Consider the following 20,509-nt stretch of genomic DNA (forward strand, 5'->3'; position numbering starts at 1 on the left):
GCCCTTAAAATCCTTTTTACAGAATTTTTGTCAAAACAAGATTGGCTCTAGTAAGAGTAAATTCTTTAAAGAATAAGCCAATGCCAACCCTCATGATACTACCCAACGAGCACCAAACCACCCCTATACAGTTAAGAATGAGGCACTTTCCCAAATCAGCCAGTATTTGGCAGTACTTCACACTGGCTTACCTTGCAACCCAGTTTACCTTATCTTCAGCTCACTAGAGATTTGATATTGTAATCAAAATAAATTAAAGTATCAAGAAGTACAACCTTTAAAAAAAAATGACTACAAAGAGTGAGGCTTAGTGTAAATTTTGGTTGATAATGATGTGCCAATGTTGGTTCACAGAATGTAACAAATGTACCATGATGATGAGAAAAGTTGATGGTGAATATGATATTCTGAACTGTTTGGCATCATATAATGGGGTACCACTCTAACAGGGTTTGGGGAAGCTATTCGAAACACCAATTCTTCAACCTGTCAAAGTACTGGTACACTCCTCTATTACCACCCCAAAACAACCTTGAATTAAAATAATTAATTTCAATACTATCCAGTTTTTTAATGTACCACATCATTATTTTAAAACAATATTCATCATTCCCTAAAGTGTTGGAGGTCACTAACCTCTGGTGTAAAATCTAACAAAATGTAGCCTTTGAAGCAATTCAGTGATTGGTAACTGGTTAGTCTCTGGGTGCAAATGTACAATTTCTGTTTCCTACACACACAAACTATTTTTAGAATGAGTTCAGTCTTTGTTCATACCCGAGTATATAAGTAACAAAAGTGATTTCATTCTAAACAGTTACCTATTCCCACTTTCTACTTGCCATGTGGCCCAGGACTATATGCCGTAGAATGTACTGCTTGATATACAAACACAGAAGAAAAAGAATCTTCAAATTTAAGAATTTCATCTTCCCAATTCCTTAAAATCTTACTTTTATGTACAAAAGTAATGAGTACTGTAAAGCATAACACCACATACTTAAGTGGGTTCTAAACCTTCCTTTAGTTAAAAAAAAAAAAAAAAATTGTTGTCTACGTGAGCAATTTTTAAACTGTACTCCCAATAGTCCTAACAGAGTTGGGGATTGAGATAATAAAAGACAACAGAGTCAGGGAAGTTAACAAAAGAAAATGAGAGACAATATGTTCTGTAGATTTAAAAGGAAAAGTCTGAAGCTGCACGTTCTATGGGGTAGCTACTAAATAAGAAAATAACATTAAGTGGAACACTACTTAGCATTATAAAGGAATGAACTACAGATACATGCAACACCTTGGATGAATCTCAAGGAAACTGTACTGAGTGAAACAAAGCCAATCTCAAAAATGTCACACATACTGTATAATTTCATTTATCTAACATTCTTGAATGACAAATTATAGAAAAAGAGAAGTGTGGTAGTAAGGGCGCAACACCAGGGATCCTTGTGGTGATGGAACTGTTCTGTATCTTAACTGTGGTGGTGGAGATACGAACCTACATATGATAAAAATGAAAAGAACTATATACACACAACACACACACAAGTACAAGTAAAACTGGGGAAATCTGAACATAATGGGTGAACTGAATCAATGTCAATATTGTGGTCATATTGTGCTACAGTTTTGCAAGATGTTACCACTGAGGGAAACCAGGGAAAGGATACAGAATTTCTCTCTATTATTTCTTACAATTGCCTCAAAATTAAAACTTTTAAAAGTGACATTAAAATTGTGGCCTTCAAACTTTGACTATTGACAGAAACTTTCCTACAAATAAAATCTTACACAGAAATCTAATCATCTATTTTTATTCTAGGATTAAAAAAACGTTTTAATCTCCTATGCTTTTCCCAGTGATTGCTAGTGTCAACTTTAAATGTTGTGTTAAGAAGGCTACAGCCAGATACAAATGGGAGGTGGCCCCAGTGATTAATGGTATTTGCTAATGGGCACAGTAGGCCCATTATTTGCTTTTTTACTTCATTATTTGCTATGTCTGCGGTTAAAGAAGGTGGCAAGAGAATGTCCCTGCCTGCACATCCTCCCACCTTCCAGTTAAGTTCCATTAAAAACCTAAGAATTCCTGGAGAATAGTTTGAAAATCATTGGCTAAAAGAAAATACTTACTGACTCAACATGTGACATAAAAAACTTATCACACTGGTGAATTCTCTTGTCCAAAGGCAAAAAACAAAAACAAACAGAAAAACAGTCTTCCAAAAAGTAGTGTTAAAACATCGTAATTAAAAATCAAACAAAATCAACAATAAAAATCCTGCATTTATCTTTTAGTCACTCAACCTATACAATCAAGCTGGTTCATTCTTGCCTTTTTAGCCTTCAAATAAGTATGTCACCAGGAGAGGGCATACTTTTCGACTGAAACAAACTCGGTAATAATTTTATTCTCTCATTCTTGATTCTAATCTCAAGCAAAACAATGTCCTCACTCTTCAGGATGAACTAAGTATTCCTTCTATCACTATTTTAATCATTTCTTTTAGTCTGAACCTTGAATCCTCTTGTTTCCCTATATAAAAACAAGAAATGTGCATCAAATCTAATTAATTAATAGGATTTAAACAAATCTTTCTGATCCTACTGTCTACATTTTCTTATCTCAGACCTAGTCTACCAGATTAAGTTTCTAAGTAGTCTCTCACCCTATTCTGACTTGACCTTTAAACCAGTGGTTCTCAAACACAGATCTACAAAATGCCACTTTTCATATACCTGGGGTTAGGGGTTGAAAATAACAGATTCACAGGCCTCACCCTAGAGATTCTGATTAAGTAGGTCTGGGATGTGGCCTGGATGTCTTAAAAAAAACGAAAAAGAAGACATTTGCTCCAGTGCTCTATTTTAGAACACTTGCTGAAACACTGAATATACTTCAAAGCCCACTAGTTTCCTAATTTTGCCCTCTTCCAAAAAGCATAATAGCTCACAGTAATAACAGGTTCCTAATCTTGGCATTATCAGGTTACCCTGGTTCTATACTAATATCCCAATATATAAATCCACTGTTTATGTCAGTCTTTTTGTGATTGTTGGCATATCCTTGTTCATTCTCCTTCAAGTTTTCAAAAGTCATTTTCCTCTATTTATATCCATCCCACTCTATAAATAAAAATCTTACTAAACCTTCAAGGATTGTTTAAGTACCAGCGCTTCCTTGAAGCCTCAACTTCCCAACTTTGACATCTCTGCCACAAAACTAGCTTTCAGATCTCCAGCAGATCAACCTCTTGAGCACTGTTTCCTTATCTGCAAACAAAAATTTGACCAGGTTAACTCAAAAAACTGTTAACAGCTATTAAGGCCTCTTATACACTAATCTCTTCCCTTCTTAACTTCCCAAAGAATATTATTACTTACATTTTTTTAAACCACTGGTTTATATTTTGACACACTTTTTGGAAACAAGTGTTAGATATACAGCTTCCACAAACAGATCATGTACTTCACTCTATAGCAAGAACTGAAATATTTACATACTAGCTCTCAAAGCTTGGAATATAGTGGCTAAGATACCACCTAAGTTATTCTTGCTTAAACCACACTTCCTTTAACACATTTAATCCTCTCCTCTCCTTTTAGATGAACGTGAACATACCTTAAAAACAAAACAAAAAATCTGCCATTAAAGAACGTTAGCGACTGATTTCCTTTTGGAACCTTTTTTTAATTGCGTCTTTCTCCCTTATTACTCTAAAATCTGGTTGTCCTTTAAGGCTCAATCCTCCCCGTTATTAGTCTCCACCAATCTTGGATATAACCATTAATTCCTGATTTCCTATTCCTAGCCATCTACAAGATATATATCTATTCAAATACCTGCCATCACTACAAAAATCAAACTTTCCAACTGAATCTTTTTCACACACCTTCTTCCATTCCATTTTTTATTAGTACCCTTTTCTGCCAGTTCTCTTTTTAATCGTTCTTTTCTCTAGTTTATTACATTTGGTCACCCAGTCTTCTGTGCCTCCCCAGTGTTTCAGATTCACTCTTCCTCAATTTCTGTGGCCCCCACCACGATCTTCATCATCTGAAAAATTTCCAACAATCAACAACTCTTCCAGCTTATCACCATCAAGTTCTGAGTACTTTGTCTCCAAACAATGGAAGAAATCTTGAGTGTTAAGCATTTCTCCCCCCAAATTATGGCAACTATTCTTTCAAAATATAATAAATTCAAATTCATTCATTTAACATACTTATTGAGCATATACTATTCCCTGGATACTGTTCTAAGTGCTGGGGAATGAGCAGTGAACAAAATTAAGCTGCCCTTCTTTCTAGAGTAATGAAAACAAAAACAAAAATAAACAAACGGGACCTAATGAAACTTAAAAGCTTTTGCACAGCAAAGGAAACCATAAACAAGGCAAAAAGACAACCCTCAGGATGGGAGAAAATTAAGTTGCCCTTAAGACACCTGAAATGAGCTATGACAATCTAATATAATCAAGGGTATCTCAGAATAGTTTTCTTAAGTAACTGCCTTGGAGTAATAATTTGTGTATTCTCATTACCTTGCCAAGAACGAGTCCTTTTTAAGGATCAGTGGAAAGCTATGATGATTTTCAAATGACTTTAATTAAAATTCTCGATCAGTCACTCTTTAGCTATGTGACCCTCAGTCTCTCTAGGCCTCTCATGAAAAATGGGTAAAAGATCTACCTGCAGAGTTGCTGTGCAGAGAAAATAAGATATGTAAATACACTGTAGATACTCATTTATGGATGTTAGTGTTGTGCCTCTTAGAATTAAAGCCATGAAGTTTATATTTTCCAATCCAAAGATAATTTAATCAATTCCAGTCAAAATATTGTTGGCTACCAAGGACATACAAATGGTGAAAGAACACATGAAAGAACAAATGGTTAAAGAACACATGTGTTTAAAATATTTACTTTTGGGCTTCCCTGGTGGCGCAGTGGTTAAGAATCCACCCGCCAATGCAGGGGACATGGGTTCAAGCCCTGGTCTGGGAAGATCCCATGTGCCGCGGAGCAACTAAGCCCGTGCGCCACAACTACTGAGCCTGCGTTCTGGAGCCTGCGAGCCACAACTACTGAAGCGCGTACGCCTAGAGTCCGTGCTCCACAACAAGAGAAGCCACTGCAATGAGAAGCCCGCGCACCGCAACGAAGAGTAGCCCCCACTCCGCGCAACTGGAGAAAGTCCATACACAGCAACAAAGACCCAACACAGCCAAAAAATAAATAAATAATAGATAAATAAATAAATTTTAAAATTTACTATCAAATCTTAAGTCTAAAATAAGAGTACTTTAATTTCTAAGTATCTAACAACCTACAAAGTCAGCAAGAGACCAAAATGAATAAAAAAAGGAAAAATACTTTCCATGTTTAAACCGTTTACTTTTATGGAATTTTTCCCAGTCCTTTGACCCCAGGGCTTACAGTATTCAAAGATCAGCTTCCCCCTCTTCATATGTTAATATAAAAACAAAAACCAAAATCTAGAAATAGAGGACTGGTGTATTACTACTAGAGAGTTGAAACTTAGAGAAAAAGTCTATGCATCTTACTCAAAAATGAATTACGGCATTAACAGATCTAAGTCTCTATTAGAAAAGCTTTTAGAGGCATATAATCACTGAGAAATTTTACAATAAAGAAAAAAATAAAGTGTCAAGAATGAAGTTGGTAGATACAACGAGTTCTATAGTGACCAGTATATTTGCTATAAGACAGGCTGCACCCACTTTCACTTTCAAACTTCATTGTAAAGACCTTTATGTGAAGAGATTAAATGAAAAATAATCCACATGTACTGAGCTGACCGGCCACTCTTATAAAAGTCATTTGAACACGAAGAAAGAAGTTGCTGTGTGAAGTCAGGGACCGAACTAGAAATACTTTTGCCCAAATCCATAATGAACCACTTACTTCAGTCTATAAGAAGCATAAACCTGAAACTTCTTCTAAGTGATAGTTTAGGCTATACCAGCAGAATGTCTTCGGAAATCTCCACCATGACTCTAGATTAAATTTCAATGATAAATATCACAGCTTCTCAGATACTCTCAAAGTAAATACACAACAAAAGAACTTTCGTGTTTTGGCACAACCACACCACATCCATAAAATCCGCCAGTTTTAACACGGAATTAAAAAATCAAGCAGTTACTACATTAATGTATAACTAAAAAGTTACTACTAACATAGAGCAACTAGGTTACAATACACCAATTACAGGCTGAAATTTGAAAATGAAACAAACTGATCCCAGGTATATTAGCCAACACAATCATCAGCTACTTCCTTTAGGAAATATGTGCAAGATAAGCAAGCCAAAATTAGTAGCTACCATGATGCTTCCACATAGAGGGCATTCAACTATCTGCCACTAAATGAATCTAATTTATAATACTATCAGAGTTAGAAAGGTCCTAAAGAAGAGTACAACTTAAATCTCACAAGATAACAAAGGCTATTGGATCTTAACATGTCAATGTATCTGTTAAATTCTAGAGACAAATGAAATCTGTCATTTCATCTAGGTAGGGTCATATAAACCCCACTGGACAAACCTGAGTCTAATTCTGAAAGAACATTTTTAGATCTCCAAGATACTAAATGAAAAAAGAAAGTTACAGAATACAGTTAAGATCCATCCTGTTTTGGATTAAACAGAGAAATCTGGATTTATATACAAAAAATAGGGACTAGAAGTTTGAGTTCATCAAAGTCAGTCATTTAACATGGAGAATCATGAAAAAATTATATATAAATTATTATAAAGACTGTATTTTTAATTTATAATATCATTCATCAATATTTCGGTGTCAAGCCAAAATATTTTTTGAATATGGCTCCCCTAATTCGAATTCTGGGTTCTCGTTCTTGTAGAAACCATATCTATAATGTATTACCTATGGTTTTTGGTTTTCGATTATTCCAAGGTAAGAAATCACCTAGACACTTGTGCAGCAGTGTGAATGCAGACTTCCTTCTAGATTTTTATTATTTTTCCCCATAATCTTTTAGATGTCTTACCAATACCTAACCTGACAATTTTCTTCAGTAATTAATTTGCCTTTATCAAGTTTTCCAAAGCATTTAACTTAGTTTTCATTTAAACAATTCTCTCTTCACATTCACTTAACTCTGTCTTACGTAATACCTAACTAATATAAACAGAATACAAGTACAATGGGATTAGCCAGTTTGGGAACAAACATATGACTATTGTGAACATTCAACTCAACTAGTGGCAGCAGCAAAAAGTAGTTTATTTACATCATTCAACATGTAATGGGCATCAGTATTTTTTACAGAAGGAATATTAATCCTGAAGGTTGGTTAAACGAAGGTTACAGAAACTTCTACAGCATCTACATAAAACACCACAAGAAAAATACAGAAATTAGAAACAGTCATCACCTCAGCATAAGAGAGAAGCTAAGGATGGGAGTCAGAGACTCACTTTTTTCCTGAAACAACTATAGCAGCAACAACTTACAGAATTTACCAAGATTTTATACATATTAACTCATAGAATTCCAAAACAAGTCTGTATCAACTATATTTCAATTAAAAAAAAAAAGACTCTAGGGCTTCCCTGGTGGCACAGTGGTTAAGAATCCACCTGCCAGTGCAGGGGACACAGGTTCAAGCTCTGGTCCGGGAAGATCCCACATGCCGCGGAGCAACTATGCCCGTGCGCCACAACTAGTGAGCCTGCGCTCTAGAGCCCACAAGCCACAACTGATGAGCACGCGTGACACAGCTACTGAAGCCCGCGCACCTACAGCCCGTGCTCTGCAGCAAGAGAAGCCACTGCCATGAGAAGCCTACGCACCGCAACGAAGAGTAGCCCCCGCTCGCAGCAACTAGAGAAAGCCCGCACACAGCAACGAACACACAACACAGCCAAAAATGAAAATAAATAAATTTAAAAAAAAAAGACTCTATAAGATAGGCTCTATTATTATGTCCATTTTGCAGATCAAGAACCTAAGGCACAAAAAGGTAAGAAACTTGCCCAAGGTCACACAGGAGTACAACCTAGTTTGAATGCAGTCAAATTAAAGCAGCGTGGTTCTAGAGTTTCTACTCTTTACCCCTCTGCAATACTGCCTCTAAAGAAGTACTGAGTTCTTTTAATAAGCATATATTACCTTCATAATCTTAACAATTTTAGGGAGTAAATAAGCATGTCCTAGTATATCACTCCCCAAGGGTAATTTTTCAGTGGCTCTCCCATAAAAGCCACTCCTTTATCCTGGCATTCAAGACTCACCACAACTTGATCCCAACTGGTACTGCTATAATTCCAATCCAAGACTCTTCTAGAAACCAACAGATCATCTTGAATTGGGATACAGAAAAGCACTAAATATAGAGTCTGTCACATGACATTGCACAAAGACCAGTATTTCCTCATTTAGAGAATCCAGAAGCCTGGCTTCTCAAGAGAAGAGTCAGCATGGTTTCTTGGAAAAGTATAAAGCACCAAGCATCAGGATCTAAATTTTAATCCTTGATCAATCATAATCTAATATGATCTGGGAAAAATTATTTAACCTCCCTGGGGCTGAGTCTACCTGTAATATAAAAGACAAGAGCTAAAATAGTGTAAAAATCAGCTGAGACTAGTACTCAACTGCAAATTCAAGGCCCCTCTAGATGTGATTATGTAGGTCTGGAATGGGGCCCAAGAATGTTCATTTTAATAAGCACTCCATGTAAATGATACATGTGGTCCCTGGGCCACAATAAGAATATTTAGGGCTTCCCTGGTGGTGCAGTGGTTAAGAATCTGCCTGCCAATGCAGGGGACACGGGTTCAAGCTCTGGTCCGGGAAGATCCCACATGCCTCGGAGCAACTAAGCCTGTGCGCCACAACTAGTGAGCCTGCGCTCTAGAGCCCACGAGCCACAACTACTGAAGCCCGCGCGCCTAGAGCCTGTAGTCCACAACAAGAGAAGCCACCGCAATGAGAAGCCCACGTCCCGCAATGAAGAGTAGCCTCCACTAGCCGCAACCAGGGAAAAGCCTGTGCGCAGCAACGAAGACCCAATGCAGTCAGAAACGACAAATAAATAAAATAATAAAATAAATAAATTTAAAAAAAAAAAAAGAATATTTAAACAAAAGATCTCACAAGTCAATTGTAACTCTAGTTTCTTTAGTCAATAGGGTGCTACTTTACATGTCCAGATTGGGGGTTTGGGCCTAAAAGAAAATCCTCTGATTCATCATGGGACTTGTTTTTGCACCTTTCCCTCTATACTTTTTTTAAACAACTGGCTAAGATTTGGTAATGCTACAAATTGAACTTTCCTTCTCTTAAGATACAGTTGGATACAGTTGATTCAAATGAGTTTTAAGTCAACAAAGCACCTATAGAATGCTACAAATCCACTGTATCATCTTGTTAATCCTCACTATTCTGAAATATGATCATCTTAATTTTCTCAGAAGGGAATTTAAGTTTTATAGAATAAAGTCTCCACTCTATAAGTATTCACAACATTTTTCTTCTACCAGTCCCTCTGAAAATTTCCAAAGAAATTAAATTAATAGTTTTCATTCAATATGTTACCCAGGACCTGAATCAGTGTAACATTCAAATTATCATCCAAATTCACTACCAATATTTTGCTATAAATGAAAGGAAATGTGCCAAATTGATAAAAGTGTCATCACAATGTAATTAAAGTCTAAATATGTGTTTTGTTTCTTGTCCCTTTCTTGTTCTTCTGAACTTCTTTACAAGGAGTATGTATTTTTCATTATAAGGTTCCAAAAATCATACACTGCTTTGACCTAAGGGTTATAGATGTTTGATGCTCTGCTGTATTACCATCTTACCAACCCCTTTTTAAAAAGCATTGACTTGTGTATATGGAAAAAAAGAACCTGTCTCAATGATTTCAGAAAAAAATATTTTAACTTTAAAAAAATTACTTAAAGGAAGAATTTTTTTAATGGAAGAAGGAAAATAGCGCCATAATTAAATTATGTATTTTTAGCCTTGTGTTAGAAATCAAACTGCTAGCATTAGTAACAAATCATAAACCTAAACAACTGTTAAAGGCTCATTTAACAATAATTCTAAAAACTGAATGAGGAATTGGAACTACATCATTTAAACATTTTTTTAACAATCAAAGTACTTAATTTCTGTGTTCTGAATTTCAAATTAGGCTAGATTCAAGAAACTATTTAAAATCCCATTTGTGTGGAAAACCGTGCAGGAATACTATCTAAATTATCTACACTTTTCTTCCTTAAAATTCATTTATTTGTTGTGATTACAAAAGCAACCTATATGCGTTACAGAAAAACCAAAATGGAAAAAGAAACTCCCACAATACCAATTACCCAGAAACAAACCACTGCTAAAAACCTTGGTAAATGTGCAGTCACCATAGTAAAAACTTATTCAGGTAAGAATCATCAATAGACACTAAATCTAAGAGAGGAAAGTCCATGAGGAACAGGATATTTACACAATTTCAAAATATCTCCCCACAAATTACTTAATAATGGCAAAATGAGAAACAGTAACTACACAATGGAGGAACTCCTCAATACCTTAACCAAGCAATCAAAACGAACGTACTGGTAGTGGGCAAACAAACATCAAGTGTCTCCAGATGATAGAAAAACACATATTACTTATCTAGTGTTCCAGCCCAAAATGTAAAATCTGAATTTAATTATGAAGAAAACTTAGACAAACCCAAATTGAGAGGAACTGAATAATGTTCAGTTATGACAAAATATATAACCAATGTTATGACAAAAAGACTGAGGAACTCTCTTCCAGACTACAGGAAACTAAAGAGACCTAAAGAACTAAATGTAATCTACGATCCTGGATTAGCTACTGTACCAGAAAAAAATACTAATAAAGGGCATAATTGGGACAACTGATGAAAATGGAATAGGGACAATAATCTAGATAAAAGTATTACACCCATGCTAAATTTCCTGAATTTAACCACTCTGGTTACCTAAGAAAAGATGCTTGTTCTTAGGAAATGCATACTTAAGTATTAAGGGCTCTAAGAGGGCATGATGTATGCAATATACTCTCAAATGGTTCAGAATTTTTTTTTTATACATACAGAGAGAACAGTACATAGTGACAAAATGTTAAAAATCAGGGGATCTGGGTGAAGGATATAAGGCAAGTTTATACTATTCATGTAACTTGTCTGGAAGTTTGAAATTATTACAAAATAAAAAATTAACACCCAAAAAAAAACCCTGTTTTTTTGGGAACGTTGGTCAACATTCATTTATATATATATATATATATATATATATATATATATATATATATATACATACATACACATACCATATTTGCATTTTTAAGTTAAAAAATAGAATCATCATTTGATATTAATTATTTAGTTTTAGAGGCCCTCCAAGGTATATATCTGAGTATCTGAGGAAAAAAGGCAATTATTTTCAGATGAATTAGAGGTGTTTTTCTTTTGTTCTCCGTCCAAGGAAACTACCCCCCGCCACACACACACACACTCATACCTTAAATACTCACCCCACTACCATCTCCTTAACCGGTCACAGCTAATTAGAGGGATCAAGATGGAGAATACTGGTTCTCTGACACCTTGCCAATTCCTGTGAGGCCCAACTGCACTTTTTCAAATAAGTTCTGTGAGATTTCCCTACAGCCTTATAACAAATCTTTTACTTCAGCTAGTTGGAGCTGATTTCTGTTCCTTGCATCCAAACAAATCCTAAAACAGTAGGCTTTTGAGAAATAGAAACAAATGGTGCAAGGGAAACAGTAGCTACTCAAATTAATCTTTTGTCTGTGCCTCAAAAATAGTGTTTAGGTAGGGGTTTAATGCTAAAATGCAGTAAGGCTGTGTCAAACTCAACCAATTATGCAGCTTCATTTAAAGAGAAAAGCAAATAATTCCAAAAGGAACAATCTTACTTTCTCAATAATTACTATGTATCAGACCAACCGCAGACCCTGCAGCCCGCCCATCAATTTATGGCTACTAAAGTATCTTCCCATCTTGGGACTGCCCTGGTGGGGTAGTGGTTAAAAATCCGCCTGCCAACGCAGGGGACACAGGTTTGATCCCTGGTCCAGAAAAATACCACATGCTGCATAGCAACTAAGCCCATTCGCCCCAACTACTGAGCCTGTGCTCTAGAACCCATGAGCTACAACTACTGAGCCCACGTACGCCTAGAGCCCGTGCTCCGCAACAAGAGAAGCCACCGCAATGAGAAGTGCACACACAGCAACGAAGAGTAGAGAAAGCCCGCACATAACAAAGAAGACCCAACGCACCAAAAACAAATAAATGAATTAATTTTTTAAAAATGTTAAAAAAAAAACTTCCCATCTTTTGCCACATGATTAAAGATGAAATGGGTTTTCAAATTCCTGAAACTTGTCTTTCTTTAAATGACATACAAAATAAGATAAGAGGAATGCAAGAGGTCTCTCTGTAAAATCAAAAATAGAAACTATGACCTCATTATTAGTCTGTGACATAAGAAAAAGTATTAGAAGGGCATATCTTTCTCACAGATAGTCTCCTGATACGTGAACTTTTGAAAAAACAAACCTGTGTTTTCCGGACAATATCTTAAGTGATAATGGTTAATTTCCACCACATTCCTCACTTTTTGCCAAAAACCATTGACACTAGGCTTTACCTAATTCTTACACCAAACAGTGAGAAAAATGGAAAACATATAGCTCTAAAGTTTAAACTTATTTAAATTTATCACAGTAAATTTTGTTAAAGTCTTTAAATAAAAATTATGTTTTAAGTACTTTTTGAAAATAAAACTCAACAAAGATTAAAAAAAAAATTTTAATTTTCTGGTCTCAGATAAAATGTTAGATAACATAATTATGTGAACTTGAAATTATCTTATAAATACCACAAACCAAAACTAACTCAATCCCACTGTTACATTACTTAGCTTCTGCTACAGGCTCAGACCTTAAATGCTGCACCCGTGTTGGTTGTAACACAGGTGTGATTACTCAATATTATCTTTCTCAATAATAAACCTCAGGACCAAGAATGTTTATACATTTGGATTAACTCTAAACTGCGCAATCATCTAAGAGTTAGTAGAAAATTATCTCTTCTCCAGTTGTATAAAGAAAGCTGTACTTATCATTTTGTATCTCATGTTGATCTGTATATAGGTCCTTCCTTAAACCCAGATTTCACATTTGAGATAGTTTTAAAATGCAAAAATATGTATTTTAATTAAAAATGATGGACAAGTAATTATTTACTCATTAAATTATAAATTATTTACTCATTAAAAGGCATTATGTCTGTTTTGATGGCATCTTAATGCAACACACCAAAGAAGAAATCTGTGACTGACCTGTTGCATGGAAAATGTCCAACGTCCCTAAAAGCTTAAATAGTTTTGGTAAATAACCAAATGAGATTTTCAATAAAGGTGTAAAATTTACCTAACAATACAAACATGGCTTTCCTACACAATTTAAAATAAAATTTGATTTATGAGCTATCCACAAGAACTGAATTGATATCAAGCAAAAATACATATCAAGTGAAATATAAAACTATCTTCTTGATTCTGATTTAAGTAAAAAGCATCCTGGTTACCAATGGTTAATAAAAACCTCTCATATTCTTAAAGATACAAGTATGATCTAATTAACCTAGCCTGAGTCACTACCATTTGATTTTTACTGTGGCACGCATCATAAGTGCTCACAATAACAGAAAACAATTTCTTTTGGTCAACTACCTCTTTACAAAATACTCATCCTTAAATTGCAATGGCAAGACTGTTACCATTAAATACTGTCTACTTCAAAATTTTAGTGCACTAAAAACAATTTTCAACCACAAATATTGCTCTTCCATATTAAATAAATTTTTAGGTAATACAAAAATATTTTTTCGTTCAATATTAAGGAAAAAAATGAGGCTACTCCCAACATTATTACAAAAGAGGCAGTAAAAAAGAGATAGTAAGCCACTCCAATTTTAAACCCAGCCTACAAACTGAATAACATTTACACAGCAATATCTCAAATAGTATCTGTCTTGTTATTTTGCCAGTCAACACAAAAAATAATTTTATCACAAAGTAAAAATAATTCTATATTCAACATTAAAAAGTAAGTCTCACAGAATACATGTATTTAACATTTATTCTCACACATGACAAGGAACAGTCCCTGATCACCCTGAATATCTGAGATGTAAATGTGTTCACTTAACAAAAGCTTTAAATTGAACACAAAATTGGGCACCTACTATCTGCTAAGAATGAATCCTTTGGAGATAGAAGCTATTATATATTATCAAAATATTTTTAAAAAAATAAACATAATGTCTCTTAAGAAGATTCCATACTAATATTCCTTAAGCAGTTTTTTGATAGCTCTTCAAAGTCCTGTTGATTTTGTACAATACTTTAAACACACAATGGTAGTACACATTTTAAGTCCCAGTAGTAACTTCCAGAAAAGAAGAGCTGTTAGGATTTACAAAATACACTTTAAAAAATAAAACCGTAACCTTCTTTAAGAGTTTGATGCATAAAAATGGGTATTATTATTCTTAGAAATAAGAAACCAATTTAATAAGTTCTAATTTCACTAAGACCACTACAGTATATATTGAGAGGAAGAGTTTCTCCTAACTTATTAATTCGCTTTTTGCCTCACTTCCTCATTTTTAGATTCAAGAAATCCTAGAGCTTACTGCGGTATATATGGTAAAAATTCTCCGGCTGGAAGCAGTGAGGAAAACAGACGAGGCAAAATTGTAGAAGAGTTATCAGAGACCTAAAGAGTTGAAGAGAAATGAGAAGTCCTGTAAAGGTTCTAAACTTAAATTGAGATCGAAGGGATCCTGCAACTTATACTGACAACAAAAGGGAAGCATGATCAAAAGGTGGTCTCTAAAATTTGCTCTCCAATTACATTATGATTTTCTACAAATCCACTTAAACAGATAAACAACTAATCCCTCAAATTCAGCTATTCTAAGAACAAAGACCATTTGACTAGTTTTGCCCCAAGGCACCAAATGTTTCAAAACTCTCTGGGAACAAAAATTATGCCTCACCTTTTAATAAATTTGCCTTGACAATCCAAAACACAGTCAGTCAATTGGGGTATACATGAATAAAAAGCAAACATTTACAACCATGTTTTTTATAAAGTGCAATATACAAAAAATAAATAAAAAGCCAGACTCACTTTATAGGAACCAAAAACATATCAATACAAACAAAAAGAAACAAACAAACCCCAAAGCAATGAAGCAGGCCAGTATGAAGAAAGCTTGTACGAGTGAAGGCAGCTTTTCTTATAATTTCTTACTTGATATTGTTTGTTTGAAGCCAAATAAATCCAAATGCCTTATAAGTCTAGACGTGATCAAGGTCAAGATCAACAAAAACATGGGTATAAACAGTGTTCCCTCCTCTGCTTATATAAACCAAGTTTTCCCAAGAGTATACTAATTACCTACATTAGATAGTAAGTTTAAAGTACCAACCTTCTGAACCACAGATCTTAACCACTTAGTCTATAAAATAAATGCACAATCTTTACACAGCAGTTAAGGATCTGAATTATATGATCAGTCAGAGCATATTACAAATGAGTACTGACCCCAAATCCCTACACAAACTCTTCCACCACCCACCAACACTTCATCTTATAAAATATTTCAAAGATTCTAAGTAAAGTTGTATGCTCAGTCTTCCATGATAAAACTCCCTAAGCCAGTAACTTCTATTATTTTGTAAATTAGAAATTTTTCATCAGTCTAATTCATATATGAACTTCATAAATCTCTTATTCCACTGTAAGTATTATAGAGCAGAATTTACAATGAAATAAGAGAATCCTGAAAGGGTGTATCCTCTCCAACCTTTTTAAGTACTACTGGATTGAAAGGCACTCATCTTCCTGTTGCTCCACAATCAGAATGGTCATTAAATGCCATTAATAGCCCACTCTTAGCTCACTGCTTACTTCAGGCCAAAAAAGATCAACTTCCCACTGTAGAGATGAATTCTAATCATTCACACTTAAAAAAATAAAGTTAAATGACGTCATTTAATTTTCTGCCCCAATCTGTAAGATTTTTAAAATAGTATAAAATGGATTCAAAACCCTATTATGATATGGCTTTTATTTAAAGTCTATTAAAACAGACTAAATTCCACATCCCATAATGGGTAAATAAATGGGCATGTTTGGGAAGGAAAAATATCAAGAGCTAGAGCCTTACTTTTTTACTTACATAATTATAACAGAATGCTGTAAGACAACTGTAAGGCAGCAAAGCATGGAGCTCCACTTTATCAAATACACAGTCAACTTACAAAATTCCTAAGGAATGCTTAAATATATGGGGAAAATGGATGCAAAATATAATAGTGAGAAGAACAAGCATCTCCACACCCAGTGAAGTAACAGGTTTAGGCTTGTTTGTACAGCTCCCTAAAAATTTGAAAGATTACAAAAACCAAAATTCACAAAATTGGTCAAAAGTTGGATGGGAAACGTTCCACTCTAGACTAAAATGTCTAATCATACAAAATAGGTTGTATTTACACCCTTACTAAACATTTTAATTTACTTTGGCTTACTGAATAAAAGACGCTTTGGATTAAACCAAACAAAAACTATTATTTGCCCCCAAATAATTTTTTTAATATGTAAGAGCACCTGGCCTCACTACTGAAATGTCTATTAAAAACACCTGAGTGTTTTTATTTTTTCAAAAGCGGTGTCATTTTATTTGCCTCTCAGGAAAAACCCATAAAATTAATCAACTAAGACACAGCATTGTAATTTGAAGTAAAATCAACACATCTCCGTAAACGGTTTGGGGAAGAAAAAAAGCCCAGCCTTTTCATGTAAACATAATAAGCCTGTAATATGCTGCAGACAAACGCACTGCAAGGGGTGTGGAGGACCCGAGCTGATTAGATTACCACAACATCAGCCTGGGGCCGCCATTTTTAGAATCTGTAAAGGACAAAAGAGGGAAATTTCACTTTTTACTGCCCATCTCGGAGATTAAAGGAAAAAATGGACTGTTTTCCAATTAGGTATTGATGTCTCCAGCCCAGAGTTGAATGCACCTCACTTAATTCTCTCCAAGGTCTCCAGAACTCCAAACACCTTACGTTATTCACATCTCTAAAAAGGGGGGAAACAGGCAAAACGGGGTTTACTCTATAGCTAACTCTAGCCATTTCCCTTTGCCTTGAAACTGCACCGTTCTTAAGACAGAGTCTAGCAAGAACGGATCTCTACGGAGCTAAGGCCGGTGGAAGAGAGCCCTCCGGATTGTTTTCTCTCTCCCCCTCCCCCGTTTAGCACAGTGAACCGTTTGTTTCTCTTCTGTGTCTGCTGCCACAGTGTTTGTGCCAATCCCTTGGTCAAAATCAGCTTTCCTGAAATGTGCCATATTGTGGCTTCTAAGCCTCCGCTACAGTAAAGGACGGCGATAATGCAAGAGGAGGGGGGGAGGAGACTGAGAAGACTGGGTACTGGGGTGACCACCTCAGGGGCGGTTTTACCTTCTCCCGGGGAGGATGAGGAGCTGTCTCGTTCCCCCACAAAGGAAGATACCCAGGGCGTTCTTTCCACCCCCTTCGTATTTATGAGAAAATTAAACCAGAGACTGCCAGGCGAGAAATGGAAGCAGCAGAAGAAAATGGGGCCTAGACGGGTTCCCAGCACCTGAACGAGATGCGGTAGAGAACAGGGAGAGCTGGCAGCTCCTGGGACCACTTCGACACAAACCCTACTTACAGTCACAAGCCTCCCTCCTCACCCAAGCGGCCCTAACCCGCTGCCAGCGAGGAGCGCGCCCCCTCCCTAACTCCCACTCTCAAGGGGGTTTAACTGCCAGTTTCCCCTTCCCCAACCCTAAAACCCGCCATAATGCTCCCTTTCTAGGGACAGAGAGGAGAAAGGATAAATTCGATTCAAACAACCAACGTCTTGCCCCCGCCAAGACACCTGAGCCAACGTCGACCCCACCCCCACCCCCGCCAGAAGGATAAAGATGAGAAAGCCCCCTGCCCCTGGAAACACACGTCCCTCCACCCCGCAAACCCCATGAACTCCCAAGGAGACGACAGGCACTGACCTGTGATGTTCACACACCAGACACCCGAACCCCGTTATATGCTCGACCCCCAAGGAGTCTGTCCACACCTCCGCGGTCGGACGACCCCCCGACAGCAGCCACTGCGGACTCAGGACCCGGCTCCACACACCCCCTCCCCAAACAGCAGCGCGCAGCCTCTTCACCAGCAACCGAGGAGTAAGGGAGGGGGCACCGAGACAGTCAACAGGAACGCAGAGGCGACGGCGAGGCTGCTCAAGAGTGTCTATGCCCCCTCTGTTGCCGCTCCCGAACTCAGGCACCGTCTCCGACTCGGCCCCCTACGCCCGCTCAGTGTCACTGCCTCTCGCTCTGGGAAAATGGCGGCTGACGGCGGCGGCGGCCGCGGCGGCGGCGGCGGCGGCGGCGGCCGCGGCGGCGGCGGCAAGTGCACGGGGCCCGCCCGCCCCGCTCCGCAGGGGCAGAGGGGGAGGGGACGAAGCTGTCCGCCGCCATTTTGCTTGTGGGCTGCCGCCCGCCGTTACCTCTCCACCGCGGCTAGAAGACAGCCAACTGGAGGCAGAGCGGTGGACAGAATCTCCGTCTATTTCACAACAGATGCATTCAACAATTCACCGAAGGTTTGGGAAAGTTTCGGTATTTGATGGGATTGGTTCTTTATCCCCTTTCCCTGAGTAGCCCTCATGTCTGGATATCGGTGAGCTTGGGCGCGCCACTACTGGGTGGAAGGATAATAATTGGAGGCCCTGGAAAGACACCCCCCCCCCCAATGCACTTTCTCCCACTCCCAAAACCACCTCAGCCCTGTTCTGCCCTTCTCCCTCCCCCTCCTCAGTCTGGCCTCTAGCGCGGGATGAACTCGGTTGGGGTGTCACTCGACGCCCACTAGGGGCTGAGGCGGTTCCAGTGCGCAGGCTCCGAGCACCGGATAAAAGCGGAGCTGGCGAGTCCAGCGCCGTCTCGATGGAGGAGCGAGAAACGGAAGAGGTCGGGGGGAGAAGCAGCAGGAAAAATACAGCCACCGTCAGCGCCGCCTCCCTGCCACCGTGTATCGGGGTAAAAAGCTGCCGTTGCCGTCGGTGCAGTTGCCGTCTGTGCCTCCTACTTTGGTCCCGGGGAAGGATTTCCCCGCCGGCGGGACAATGTGCGGGGAGGGGAGCGGGAATTCCTTTATGCGGCGGTGATTAAACGAGGGAGGGTCAGAGAGACGGTTATCTCGAAGAACAAAGGGGCAGGCCAAAGAATAAAGGGTTTCCCCAGTAAAATGACACGGTGATTGCGGCTCCTGTTTTCCGGGGTCTTTCCCCGAAATGGCGGTTTCCGTCTTCCAGCTCCACAGCCTTCCGAAGCGCTTGGTAAGCGGAGTGGGGAGAGGCAGAGGCGGTCCGTGCAGCCAATCAGTGCCTGAGGTGTTCTGTCGGGCGTGTCGTGATTGGCTAGCGGTGACCTCATGCTGCAGCAGGGGGTGGGGCCAGAGCCGTCGGGGGAGGCTGTTGCAGAGACAGAGCAGTGACGATGGTGATCTTTGCTGCTGCGGCCGATATGGAACCCAAGCGGTGGCGAAGGGAATCTCAAGGCTTTTCCTTGACTATTTTCTCCTGTCCCTGCGCGAGGTGAGGGCCCCGGCTCGGCCTCTGCGAAACTTCGGGGTGCTGGCGTGGATGAGGAGACACAAATTCTCCCATGATTTTAGTAACTGCGTCAGGGCAAGATGGCGCTGGGTCTCCTTGGGGCGCGGGGGGAGAGGCACGTCCACCGCCGCCGCAGCGCATGTGACCGGGCTGCATTCCTGTGGGGTTTGGCTCAGACCCAGGTTGGGGCGGGGGAGGGGAAAGGGCTGGGGCGGAGGAGACTGTGGTGCGGTCGGCGTCGGCCGCCTGAAGAGGAAGAGTTTACTGTTGAGGGCGCTTCTCCTCCCCCATAGTGCGTAACAGCTGCGGCTCCCTGGGAAAAACCCCCGGAGGGACGCTCCTTAGGGGGTGTGACGGCTGTTGGTGGAGGGGACGGTTTGGCGCCCTATTTTCTTATCTGCCTTTCTCCTTGCGAGGTGTATTTACGTAAGGTGGCTGGTCCCTAATGTGGGAGTCGGAATCAACCGTGAGTCCCGAAGGGCCACTGGAGTGAGTAAAAAGGAGAGTCTAGCTCCTGGGCCACAGCGCCGAGGAGTATTGATTATTTTCTGAGAAAACGTAAAGTTTCTCAGATCCGAATGGCAAAATATTCCCTAAGTTTGGAAATAAGTGTAAAAGGCGTGATAATACCCGGGAACACTTTTAGTTACCTAAAAGAAGAAACCAAGGAGTATATCATCTGAAGTTTGAGGGGCCCTCTTCAAACTTGTTTTTTCCGTCTGTATTTAC

General features: G+C 38.6%; 2 protein-coding genes across 14 annotated transcripts in view; one reads left to right on the plus strand and one right to left on the minus strand.

The window, feature by feature from the left end:
- The window catches only part of KMT2E (lysine methyltransferase 2E (inactive)), a 100,154-nt gene extending 81,657 nt beyond the window's left edge, over positions 1 to 18,497 (minus strand). For all 4 annotated transcript variants that reach the window (XM_082399697.1, XM_082399699.1, XM_082399698.1 and 1 more), the window contains exon 1: positions 18,171 to 18,497. The gene's annotated coding sequence lies outside the window, so the exon portion shown is untranslated. The remainder of the gene's footprint in view (positions 1 to 18,170) is intronic.
- Positions 18,176 to 20,509, plus strand: part of LOC309632377 (uncharacterized protein) — a gene marked incomplete at its 5' end in the record, with an annotated part of 97,977 nt that continues 95,643 nt past the window's right edge. For 7 of the 10 annotated variants that reach the window (XR_014246869.1, XR_014246870.1, XR_014246871.1 and 4 more), the window contains one exon: positions 18,176 to 18,769. Coding sequence is in view for 4 of the 10 variants with exons in the window: in XM_082399914.1 (XP_082256040.1) it covers positions 18,176 to 18,769 (594 nt within the window). Of the gene's footprint in view, positions 18,770 to 18,984; positions 20,247 to 20,509 lie in introns of those variants that run through there. The other 3 variants (XM_082399916.1, XR_014246874.1, XM_082399917.1) reach the window with 3 other exon arrangements.

This window comes from Balaenoptera borealis (assembly GCF_965194805.1).
Source record: "Balaenoptera borealis genome assembly, chromosome: 7".
NCBI classification, from domain to species: Eukaryota; Metazoa; Chordata; class Mammalia; order Artiodactyla; family Balaenopteridae; genus Balaenoptera; species Balaenoptera borealis.